General features: G+C 39.9%; 1 protein-coding gene across 1 annotated transcript in view; it reads left to right on the top strand.

Annotated features, from left to right (window-relative positions):
- MSR1 (macrophage scavenger receptor 1) overlaps positions 1–13,487 on the top strand; it is a 79,246-nt gene that overhangs the window by 54,204 nt on the left and 11,555 nt on the right. Inside the window, exon 9 of the mRNA XM_010858376.1 lies at positions 9,973–10,161. Coding sequence (XP_010856678.1) covers positions 9,973–10,161 — 189 coding nt within the window. The remainder of the gene's footprint in view (positions 1–9,972; positions 10,162–13,487) is intronic.

Genomic DNA, 13,487 nt, shown 5'->3' on the forward strand with positions numbered 1-13,487 from the left:
CCAAAAAAGATGTCCTTTTCATATAGGGGACTGGATTGCAAAAGTACGAAGTAAAGAGATACCTGGAGTAACGGGCAAATTTGGCCTTGGAGTAAAAATGAAGCAGGGCAAAGGCTAATCAAGTTTTTCCAAGAGAACACACTGGTCATAGTAAATACACTCTTCCAACAACACAAGAGAAGCCTCTACACATGGAGATCACCCAATGGTCAATACCAAAATCAGATTGACTATATTCTTTGCAGTCAAAGATGGAGAAGCTCCTTAAAGTCAGCAAAAACAAGACCAGGAGCTGACTGTGGCTCAGATCATGAACTCTTTATTGCCAAAATCAGAGATAAATTGAAGTAGGGAAAATGACTAGACCATTCAGGTATGACCTAAATCAAATCCCTTATGATTATTCACTGGAAGTGACAAATAGATTCAAGGGATTAGATCCGATAAAGTGCCTGAAGAACTATGGACAGAGGTTCATGATACTGTGCAGGGGCACTGATCAACACCATCCCCAGAAAAAGAAAAGCAAAAAGGCAAAATTGTTGTCTGAGAAAAGAAGAGAAGGGAAAGGCAAAGGAGAAAAGGAAAGATATACCCGTCTGAATGCAGAGTTCCAAAGAATAGCAAGGAGAGATAAGAAAGCCTTGCTCAGCATTCAATGCAAAGAAATAGAGGAAAACAACAGAATGGGAAAGACTAGAGATCTCTTCAGGAAAATTAGAGATACTAATGGAATGTTTCATGCAAAGATGGGCTCCATAAAAGACAGAAACAATATGGACCTAACAGAAGCAGAAGATACTAAGAGGTGGCAAGAATACACAGAAGAACTGTACAAAAAAGATCTTCATGACTCAGATAACCACGATGGTGTGATCACTCACCTACAGCCAGACGTCCTGGAATGTGAAGTCAAGTGGGCCTGAGGAATCATCACTATGGTCAAAGTGAGTGGAGGTGATGGAATTCCAGTCGAGCTATTTCAAATCCTAAAAGATGATGCTGTGAAAGTGATGCACTCACTATGTCAACAAATTGGAAAACTCAGCAGTGACCACAGGACTGGAAAAGGTCAGTTTTCATTCCAATCTCAAAGAAGGCAATGCCAAAGAATGTTCAAACTACCACACAATTGCACTCATCTCACACACTAGCAGAGTAATGCTTAAAATTCTCCAAGTCAGGCTTCAACAATACATGAACTGTAAACTTCCAGATATTCAACCTGGATTTAGAAAAGGCAGAGGGACCAGAGACCAAATTGCAAACATCTGTTGGATCAACAAAAAGGCAAGAGAGTTCCAGAAAAACATCTACTTCTGCTTTATTGACAATGCCAAAGCCTTTGACTCTGGATCACAACAAACTGTGGAATATTCTGAAAGAGATGGGAATACCAGACCACCTGACCTGCCTCTTGAGAAACATGTATGCAGGTCAGGAAGCAACAGTTAGAATTGAACATGGGATAATAGACTGGTTACAAATAGGAAGGAGTATGTCAAGGCTGTATATTGTCACCCTGCTTATTTAACTTATATGCAGAGTACATCATGAGAAATGCTGGGCTGGAGGAAGGACAAGCTGGAATCAAGATTGCCAGGAGATATATCAATAACCTTAGATATGCAGATGACACAACATTTATGGCAGAATGTGAAGGGGAACTAAAGAGCCTCTTGATAAAAGTGAAAGAGGAGAGTGAAAAAGTTGGCTTAAAGCTCAACATTCAGAAAACTAAGATCATGGCATCCGGTCCCATCACTTCATGGCAAGAAGATGTGGAAACAGTGTCAGACTTTATTTTGGGGGGCTCCAAAATCACTGCAGATGGTGACTGCAGCCATGAAATTATAAGACACTTACTCCTTGGAAGGAAAGTTATGACCAACCTAGACAGCATATTAAAAAGTGGAGACATTACTTTGCCTATAAAAGTCCATCTCGTCAAGGCTATGGTTTTTCCAGTAGTCATTTATGATGTGAGAGTTGGACTATAAAGAAAGCCGAGCACCAAAGAATTGATGCTTTTGAACTGTAGTGTTGGAGAAGACTCTTGAGAGTCCCTTGGACTTCAAGAAGATCCAAGCAGTCCATCCTAAAGGAGATCAGGCCTGGGTGTTCGTTGGAAGGACTGATGTTGAAGCTGAAACTCCAATACTTTGACCACCTGATGTGAAGAGCTGACTCTTGAAAAGACCCTGATGCTGGGAAAGATTGAGGGCAGGAGAAGGGGACAACAGAGGTGAGATGGTTGGATGGTATCACTGACTCAATGGACATGAGTTTGGGTAAACTCCAGGAGATGGTGATGTACAGGGAGGCCTGGCATGCTGTGGTTTGTGGGGTCACAAAGATTCAGACACGACTGATTGACTGAACTGAACTGAACTGCTTCTTGGAAGAAAAGCTATGAGCAACCTAGACAGCATATTAGAAAGCAGAGACATTACTTTGCTAGCAAAGATCCATCTAGTCAAAGCTATGGTTTTCCAGTAGTCATGTATGGATGTGAGACTTGGACTGTAAAGAAAGCTGAGGGCTGAAGAATTGATACTTTTGAACTGTGTTGTTGGAGAAGACTCTTTAAGAGTCCCTTGGACTGCAAGGAGATCCAACCAGTCCATTCTAAATGAAATCTATCCTGAATATTGATTGGAAGGACTGATTCTGAAACAGAAATACTTTGGCCACCTGATGTGAAGAGCTGACTCTTTTGAAAAGACCCTGATGCTGGGAAAGATTGAAGGTGGGAGGAGAAGGGGACAACAGAGGATGAGATGGTTGGATGGCATCCCTGACTCAATGGACATGAGTTTGTGTAAGTTCCGGGAGTTTGTGATGGACAGGGAAGCCTGACATGCTGCAGTCCACAGGGTTGTAAAGAGTTGGACATGACTGAGTGACTGAACTGAACTGAAAAGTCTCCACTTATCTCCTTTGGAATACTGCAGGATTTTCTGCACAAATGTGGCATGGTTTGTTTTATAGGCTTGGTAATTTCATATGCTAATGAGTGGGAAAATTATTCCAACTATTTTTCGGAAATGGTAGAGATTTCCGAGAAATCAGCCACCACCCACTCCTTAGTCTTTTGACAGTGCCTTGGAACTGTCATGGTGCCTCTGGGTGTGACATTTAGCTTGCTGATTGATGATCAAGGTCTAATTAAAGCCGACTTTGTCTGCCATCTTGAAGCCATTTGATACTAATCGGTTTATGTTGTGTCCTTGGTCTATGTCCAATAGCTAAGTTGGTAAAGAATTCTCCTGCAGTGCAGGAAACCCCAGTTTAATTCCTGGGTCAGGAGGATCTGCTGGAGAAGGGCTAGTCTACCAACTCCAGTATCCTTGGGCTCCCCTTGTGGCCCGGCTGGTAAAGAATCCTCCTGCAAGGGGGGAGACCTGAGTTCAATCCTTGGGTTGGGAAGATCCCCTGGAGAAGGAAAAGGTTACTCACTCTAGTATTCTGGGCTGGAGAATTCCATGGACTGCATAGTCCATGGGGCCACAAAGAGTCAGACACAACTGAATGAGTTTTACTGGGCTATGTCATTCTTTCCAAAGTTGTGCCCTGCCCCTTTCCCTCCTGTTACAAAACCAAGCTTCGTAATAACCTCAAAAATACTTGAGTCTTGAGGACAGGATATATGCTTTATTCAAATAATTCATAGAACCAAAGAAAATGCCTGGCACAAAGAAGTTGTGTTTAGATGTGTTTAAGTAAAAGAGAAAATATCATGTACTCTTTCTTAACAGTTGGAGAATTTGGTACTGGAGGTTAAACTGTCTAATAGCTCACATGAACAGAGTCAGAGGAAGAGGCAGAATCCAGATTATCTAACTCTTGCATTTTTAATTTCATTTATACTCTACAGTCAGGGATATGAAAAAGAACACAAGGCTAAACATACAGTACAATTAGTGATCATAAATACACCAAGGTTATTAAAATGTTTTATGAACTGGGCTTACTGTCTTTGCTCAAAACTCACCTTCCACAGGAAATGCCCCTCTCCTTCCCCCATTCCAAGAATGCCATGTGAACACAACTGACCATGTCTTTGGCCAAAGCTGTTGAGTCCATAGATGGGAATCTCATCCAAACTAGGCCATCAGAGGACTTTGTATTTTAGAACTGTCTGTAAGAAAGAGAATGTAAAATATAAATTTAAGAGTTGATAACAGACATGTTCACTGAAGAACAAAGATATCCAGCTGGCAATTAAAGAAAAGAATGAAGCAACATAACAGAGACTCTTGGATAACAGTTGGAGAGAGTCCTGAGCAGGTTCACGTCTTGATTTAGCTGGTCCAGATGCCTGACTACTCTCGCATCACTGAGTTCTGAGAGAATCCTGTGGTCTTTGACATGGGGAGTTCTTCCCATTTTGATTTGTGTTTCTGTTTTTAGCCAATTACAAAGTAATAACTAATACAGAGGGTCATGAAGTGGGCACATAGTGTTTATCTGTGTTTCTGTGATTTGACTCTAGAAAAAATATCTACATTTAATAAAGTTAAGAAGGGAATTAAGATAGTGACCCAGAAAAAAAAAATCATAAAAATTACTCTTCTGAAATCTTAAGTACAAGGCAAAAGTTTCCCAATTAGGAAAAAAAAAAAAAACCTGACTAATTATATTAGTGTGATGCTAAGGCATTATTTCAGAGAAGGCAATGGCATACCACTCCAGTACTCTTGCCTGGAAAATCCCATGGATGGAGGAGCCTGGTGTGCTGCAGTCTATAGGGTCGCTAAGAGTTGGAGACGACTGAGCATCTTCACTTTCACTTTTCACTTTCATGTATTGGAGAAGGAAATGGCAACCCACTCCAGTGTTCTTGCCTGGAGAATCCCAGGGACAGGGAGCCTGGTGGGCTGCCGTCTATGGGGTCGCAAAGAGTCAGACACGACTGAAGTGACTTAGCAGTAGCAGCAGCAAGACATTATTTACATCCACATTCATAGAAAATTCTGATCTACCATCTTATAGAGAAACATGCTGTGATTGAGGCACTTCAAAATGATAAAATGAACTTTTTTCCAAAACAGAGTAGTTGCATGTGTGATACTGACACTTGAATGAATCTGTTGACCTGCTTCTTTTCATTCTATTAGTTCAGAGATGATCAGGGATCATCAAAGTGCGATCAGCTATCAGCAATTGATTTATAACTCAAAATATTTAAGTGAGAGATAAGCATAGGCATATCCAAACGTATTTGGCAGTAAGGAATTAAACCTCCCTTAAACACCTACAAGCACAGGGAATTTGGAAGAAATCTACAAGCCATCCTTTTTGAAATAAATGAGGTCAAAGGATTGAATACAAGCATCAATAGTTGTTTCTTATATAACGTGCTTTCTCTTTAAAATGTATAAGGTGAACTTTAGGTTAGTGTTTCTCGAAGTATGGAACCTAATAGCATCAGCATCACTTGGGAACTCGTTTTTTTTTTAAATTTTTTTTAATGTGGACCACTTGTTAAAGACTTTATTGCACTGTTACAATATTACTTCTGTATTATGGTTTTGTTTTGTTTGGTTTGTTTTTTTGGACTGCAAGGTATGTGGGATCTGAGCTCCCCAACCACAGATCAAACCCACACCCACTGCACGGGAAAACAAAGTCTTAACCACTGGACCACTGGGGAAGTCCCTGGGAATTTGTGAAAAGCACAGATTGTTGGGTTCTACTAAAAACCTACTGCATCAGAAACTCTGGGTGTGAGACCAACAGTCTTTGAGCCCCCCTCCTCATATTTATACACTGAAACCCTAATGGGATGGTATTTGAAGGTAGACTTTTAAGGAGCTAATTAGGTTTAAGTGAGGTCAGGAGTAGGGTCGCTGTCATGGGATTCAGTTCAGTTCAGTTGCCCAGTCATGTCAGACTCTTTGCAGTTCCATGGACTGTAGCACGCCAGGCTTCCCTGTCTATCACCAACTCCCAGAGTTTGCTCAAACTCATGTCCATTGAGTTGGTGATGCCAACAACCATCTCATCCTCTGTCATCCCCTTCTCCTCCCAACTTCAATCTTTACCAGCATCAAGGTCTTTTCTAATGAGTCAGTTCTGCATATCAGATGGCCAAAGTATTGGAGCTTCAGCTTCAGCATCAGTCCTTCCAATGAATATTCAGGATTGAGCTCCTTTAGGATTGACTGGTTGGATCTCCTTGCAGTCTAAGGGACTCTCAAGAGTCTTCTCCAAACCACAGTTGAAAAGCATCAATTATTTGGCACTCAGCTTTCTTTATAGTTCAACTCTCACATTCATACATGACTACTGGAAAAACCATAGCTTTGACTAGACGGACCTTTGTTGGCAAAGTAATGTCCCTGCTTTTTAGTATGCTGTCTAGGTTGGTCATAGTCTTTCTTCCAAGGAACAAGCTGCTTTTAATTTCATTGCTGCAGTCACCATCCACAGTGATTTTGGAGCCCAAGAAAATAGTCTCTCACTATTTCCATTGCTTCCCCATCTTTTTGCCATGAAGTGATGGGACTGGATGCCATGATCTTAGTTTTCTGAATGTTGAGTTTTAAGCCAGCTTTTTAATTCTCCTCTTTCACTTTCATCAAGAGGCTCTTTAGTTACTCTTTGCTTTCTGCCATACAGGTGGTATCATCTGCATATCTGAGGTTATTGATATTTCTCTTGGCAACCTTGATTGCAGCTTGTGCTTCATCCAGCCTGGCATTTTGCATGATGTACTCTGCATATAAGTTAAATAAACAGGGTGACAATATATAGCCTTGGTATACTCCTTTCCCAATTTGGAACCAGTCCCTTCTTCCATGTCTGGTTCTAACTGTTGCTTCTTGACCTGCATACTGGTTTCTCCAGAGGCAGGTTAGGTAGTCTGGCATTCCTGTCTCTTGAAGAATTTTCCACAGTTTGTTGTGATCCACCCAGTCAAAGGCTTTAGCATAGCGAAGCAGAAGTAGATTTTTTTCTGGAACTCTCTTACTTTTTCAATGATCCAACAGATGTTGGCAATTTGATCTCTGGTTCTTCTGCCTTTTCTAAATCCAGCTTGAACATCTGGAAGTTCTTGGTTCATGTACAGTTGAATCCTGGCTTGGAGAATTTTAAGCATTACTTTGCTAGTGTGTGAGATGAGTGCAGTTGGTGGTAGTTTGAACTTTCTTTGGCATTGCCCTTCACTGTGACTGGAATGAAAACTGACCTTTTACAGTCCTGTGGCCACTGATGAGTTTTCCAAATTTGCTAGCATACTGAGTGCAGCACTTTCACAGCGTCATCTTTTAGGGTTTGACATAGCTCAACTGGAATTCCATCACCTCCACTAGCTTTGTTCATAGTGATGCTTCCTAAGGCTCACTTGACTTTGCACACCAGGGTATCTGGCTCTAGGTGAGTGATCACACCATCATGATTATCTGAGTCATTAAGATCTTTTTAGTGTAGTTTTCCCTGTATTCTTGCCACCTCTTCTTAATATCTTCTGCTTCTGTTAGGTCCATACCATTTCTGTCCTTTATTGAGCCCATCTTTGCATGAAATGTTCCCTTGGTATCTCTAATTTTCCTGAAGAAATTTTCCTGGTATCTCTAGTCTTTCCCATTCTACTGTTTTCCTCTATTAGTAGTATTACAAGAAGAGACCAGAGACCTATTCTCTACTTCTTTTTTTACATACACTGAGGAAAGGCCACCTGAGCACAGCAGACAAGAGGCAGCTGGCTGCAAGAAGTTGGCTAAACCCAATCCTGAATCTGCCATCACCTTGTTTTTTGGACTTTCCAGCTTCCAGAACTGTGAGAAATTAATATTGCTTAACCCATCAGTCCATGGTATATTTGTTGTAGCAGCCTGAGCTAAGACAAACTAAAGTTTGAGACCCACTGATCCAGGACAAGCCGGGTTCCTTAATGGCATTTTCAGAGATGTAAGGAGAAAAGTGATGTATGGATGTGAGAGTTGGACTATAAAAAAAGCTGAGCACAGAATTGATGCTTTTGAACTGTGGTGTTGGAGAAGACTCTTGAAGAGTCCCTTGGACTGCAAGGAGATCCAACCAGTCCATTCTGAAGGAGATCAGCCCTGGGTGTTCATTGGAAGGACTGATGTGAAGCTGAAACTGCAATACTTTGGTCACCTGATGCGAAGAGTTGACTCATTTGAAAAGACCCTGATGCTGGGAAAGATTGAGGGCAGGAGGAGAAGGGGACAACAGAGGATGAATTGGTTGGATGGCATCACCGACTCAATGGACATGGGTTTGGGTGGACTCCGGGAGTTGGTGATGGACAGGGAGGCCTGGCGTGCTGCCTTTCATGGGGTTGCAGAGTTGCACACGACTGAGCAACTGAACTGAACTGAAGGGGGTAAGAACCCACAATGAGAACACTTCTGTACACTTATTTGGGCAGTAAGGCAAGCTCATAAAATCACGTGTTTGAATGTGACATCTGTTTTTTCATAGAATCATGGTAAACATGTTGTGTTTAGGTATTTCTGACTTGTGTAAAATTTAAACACTTGGGAGTGGCACTAGTTACTATTACATGACTCTAGCATTTTAAAACTTTACACAATCTGCTGCTGGATCAGTTCCTATTTCTTAGGCATTTACAGTGAACAATTGGGTTACTCAGTAATTGGAAGTTTGAATACTGCAATAGCAAGCTATTTTCCTTTTAAAAAATGTTAATGCTTATAATTCACATTTATTGAGTGAAAAAGGGCTTATGCACCTGGGCATTATTGCATAAATTCATTATTTAGCACTGAATAACATTTTGGAAGAATCAAGAAAATAATTGTAATACTACATTTAATTTGTTTGCTTTTCCTGTTTCTGAGTGGCTCAGTCAGGCTTGTAGGAAACGGCTTATTTTCCTTTACACATTGTTGGATTACTGTTCCAACAAAATTTACTGAAATTAAAAAAAAAAGTTACTCTTTCTTTAGGTAACTGAGTTCTGAAAACCCATAACCTAAAATTCCATTTTCACATTACAGAGATACTTTTGTTGTAACAGTTACATTGTGCTTTTTTATAATATGATGTCCTTCAAACTTGTATTTGAAAAGATATATTTAAGTAGAATTGTGTTTAATTCATTGGCTTTTTTAATTATTAGAGAATATTGTTATTTTTATTTAGCACTAAATATATTTTAAAAGTTATTTTCTGTCTTTTCTGTTTCCTCATTTTTAGCCAAATATTCTTAAGCAAAAACTTACTAGAATAGTATAGGTTATTTAAAGAAATTTTCTAACTCTAACTGAAACTTTTTATAATACTAATTACCCACTTTATTTGCCTGTTCTTGGGTTTGAAATGTATATGTTGCTTTTAAAGAAGGCAAAAAGAGACACTTTAATTGCTGCACATGATCAAGATTTTATAAAAGTTTACAGCATGTATGGCAATTTTAATTACTTAGGCATTGCAGAGCAAAATTACTTTTACTATTATAGACATGGTATGTTTCTTCCCAAAGTGTACTTTTTAGCAATTTCTCAAAATAAAAATTATCTGATCCCGGTCTCATTAATGCTTTTACAAAACAAGATAAACACTTTGGGATAAAATCCAGGGACCTTGTAACAAGGAAGAGTCTTGCTGTTTCTAGATCAGTGTTGTCACTATAGTTATTTTGTTCATCTTGGTGAAGAATGGGATATTTGGCCTATTTTATGTTTATGATATTATAAAATATCATAAAATCTCTATAACATTAACAGACTTGTGGCTGTTAAATTTTAAAGTTACTGGAAGAGATTCACAAGAAAGAAGAGCTTTCTTCTTCAGATTTGACTGCTAGTACAGTGTTTGCAATTAAAGTCTTTACCAATAGGTGGGGCTAGAAAATTTAATACTTATTCCAATAATTGAACTTACTGGGAAAAATGTGCTTTTTTTCTTTTAAGAGAAAGCATTATAAAGCAGTATGTGCATATATAAAAAATTAAACCCTGTTTATTTCTGTTACAGGACAATCTAATACAGTCCGACTGGTGGGTGGCAGCGGCCCTCACGAAGGTAGAGTGGAGATTTTTCACGAAGGCCAGTGGGGTACGGTGTGTGACGACCGCTGGGAACTGCGTGGAGGACTGGTCGTCTGCAGGAGCTTGGGATACAAAGGTGTTCAAAGTGTGCATAAGCGAGCTTATTTTGGAAAAGGTAATTTTTTTTTTTTTTAATGAAATGTAAGCATTCTCCCGGAGAAGGCAATGGCACCCCACTCCAGTACTCTTGCCTGGAAAATCCCATGGATGGAGGAGCCTGATTGGCTGCATGCAGTCCATGGGGTTGCTAAGAGTCGGACACGACAGAGCGACTTCACTTTCACTTTTCACTTTCACGCATTGGAGAAGGAAATGGCAACCCACTCCAGTGTTCTTGCCTGAAGAATCCCAGGGACTGGGGAGCCTGGTGGGCTGCCGTCTCTGGGGTCGCACAGAGTCGGACATGACTGAAGCGACTTAGCAGCAGCAGCAGCAGCAAGCATTCTCCAATACGTATAATCAAGTAGAGACAGGAACATATAGAAAAGGAAGTAGAATTTTTTTTTTACAGGCCTTTCCTAGAAAGTAGGAATGAAAAGAGATTTAAGGAAAAGACATATGCTCTTAGACACCTTTTAATGTCTACATATCCTTTAGACTGAATTGGTTAGTGGAAAATGTAACAGAGGAAATGCGGGAAATGATCGGCAAAGCAGACCAGAAAGCAGTCAGTTACAGAGAAGGCCTGACTTCCTGGGACACTCACTGACCTCTCTGGGTCTTGTGGGCAATGCCTTGTGTTCCCCTGTTCTCTCTTCTGTGGAACTGAGTGGGGGCGGGGTACCGGTTTCTGCGTTTACCCCCCAGCCACCACGCCCTGCGAGTCGCTTCAGTCCTGTCCGACTCTCTGCGAACCCATGGACTGTAGCCCGCCAGGCTCCTCTGTCCATGGAATTCTCCAGGTAAGAATACTGAAGTGGGTTTCCATTTCCTTCTCCAGAAAGGGCAGTAGAAACTCTAAAAGAAAAAGGAGCAATTATACGAGCTCTCTATGCCTGCCAGTTATGACTTCTCTTCTAAGGACTGTGATGGGAAATAGGGAATGGAAAGGTTACTTTCCCCTCTATGTGAGGTTGAATTGCGTAGTTCTTTTGCTACATGTAAATTTGTGTATTTTCATCTGATGACTTGGTAACATGTTTTATGAATGTATTGAAAGACCTTGGGAGAAAATTTGCAGGGGGTAAAACATTTGAAAGTTTACCCGTGGTATTTTTACTACCTCATTTTTTCCCCCTACACTGGCATCTTATATTAGGTTTTATGTATAATTAAACATATATAAGTTCTGAAGGACAGGTTAGAAGAAAGTAGCCATATATAAATAAACTAGAATTTTAAAGTCAGTGTTTCCTCTTTATTTATTCTTCTGTCCATATGTGATAAGTAACTAGTGTCTCTGAAGTTGGTGGTGACCAAAAAAGAGAGAAAGATCTGACCACCTTCTTCTTGCATTAGTTATTCTTCTAGGGAGGTACTGGCAATAGAGATTGTATGCAGAATTATAGACATAACATAACAGAATTACCAGGTATGTAATACAGGGATGCCTGGTGTGCTGCAGGCCATGGGTCATAAAGAGCAGGACACGACTGGGCGACTGAACAATTACCAGGTAATCTTATGTGTAATAATAAAATAGTGGAGTATGTCAAATTATTACATCAAAAGACTAAACAAGATAGACTTCTTAAATTCATGAATTATATTAATGAAACATATTGTTAATCCTCTGTCCATGGGAGTCTCCAGGCAAGAAAACTGGAGTGGGTGGCCATTTCCTCCTCCAGGAGATCTTCCTGATCCAGGGTGTGAACCCACATCTCTTACGTCTCCCACACTGGCAGGCAGGTCCTTTGAGCACTGGCATCACCTGGGAAGCCTGTGTTTAGCACTATTATGCTACAATTTACTGAGCAATAACTCTCTGTCATGCATTGTGCTAAACACATAAGCAGTATTAATAATAGATCACAATTATATCCTTTATTCTTTTACCTAAATGAATTTATTATATCAGATTTAAGAGATGAATTTTAGAAGGAATCTAGATTCCAAAGTCTTTAAAGACCAGAAGGATAATTTAACTTCATAAAGAGGCTAAAGACAAGACAGAAAGAAAGTGGTGAAAGTTTCTGTTCTGTTTTGTTCAAGCCCCTGGCCACCAGTTTTTAATTTGTGTGTTAAAGCTCTGAATAGAAGAAACAAAGGAAAGAGAAAATATCCATAAGTTGCCACCACCAAACAGATTTTTGGAATTTCCAAATTTTTCCATTTACACTACACTTTCAGAACTTCCTCAGCTTGAAAATTGTCAGACCAAAATCATTCATGTACCTGTAAAATTTACCTCCATGTGAAATGTTTTAAACATTGATAAGATAGATTTATTTTTTACCCCCAGAGAAGGGAAAAAGACAAAAATCCCCAACTCTTCATCACTAGAAAATCAAATGAATCAGTTAATTGTTTAGGAAGACTAATCTGCCCATTTGAGTTTCTATAATGTTTTTTTCAGAGAGATTCCATTTCTATGTAACTAGGATCTATAGCATGGAAGACCATTTATTTAAAATACATAATTGTATAAAAAACATTTCAAATATAAACTGTAGGAGGAAACAGAATAAGACATTATACCCAGGCTCTATTCCTTTTCTGAATATGGAGCCTTGCTATAGATTTCAAAGTTGTTTTCCCATTAAGGTTCAAGCCTGTACAGTCAATACACAACTGGAGACTATTATCTTAAGATTCCATTAACTTGAAGGCCTAGTTTCACAAGTAAAATACTCTTTCCCCCCAGATTTTATTCATTCTTACTTATACCTCTGGGGATTTCTAGTCTAAAGCACTAGGAATTTCTAGTCTAAAACACCGGTAAGAAAGGAATAAAATAAATATTCTGAAATACTAGCCAAACAAAAAAACAGAAGCTTATTATTTAAATAGAGTTTAGTCTCAAGTGAAATGATTCATTTGGCTATATGGAAACAATCATCTCAAGATTTTTCCGAGATAACTGACTACTTCTCTAAAATGAGCGTCCATTTTCAGTGAGGCTATGTATTTACATTAAAATTAAAAGATGCTTGCTCCTTGGAAGAAAAGCTATGACAAACTTAGACAGCATATTAAAAAGCAGAGACATTACTTTGCTAACAAAAGTCCATCTAGTCAAAGCTATGGAGAAGGCAATGGCACCCCACTCCAGTATTCTTGCCTGGAAAATCCCATGGACGGAGGACCCTGGTGGGCCGCAGTCCATGGGGTTGCTAAGAGTCGGACACGACTGAGCAACTTTACTTTCACTTTTCACTTTTATGCATTGGAGAAGGAAATGGCAGCCCACTTCAGTGTTCTTGCCTGGAGAATCCCAGGGACGGGGAAGCCTGGTGGGCTGCTGTCTATGGGGTCGCACAGAGTCGGACACAACTGAAG

Source organism: Bison bison, unplaced genomic scaffold (assembly GCF_000754665.1).
Source record: "Bison bison bison isolate TAMUID 2011002044 unplaced genomic scaffold, Bison_UMD1.0 scf7180017864386, whole genome shotgun sequence".
NCBI classification, from domain to species: Eukaryota; Metazoa; Chordata; class Mammalia; order Artiodactyla; family Bovidae; genus Bison; species Bison bison.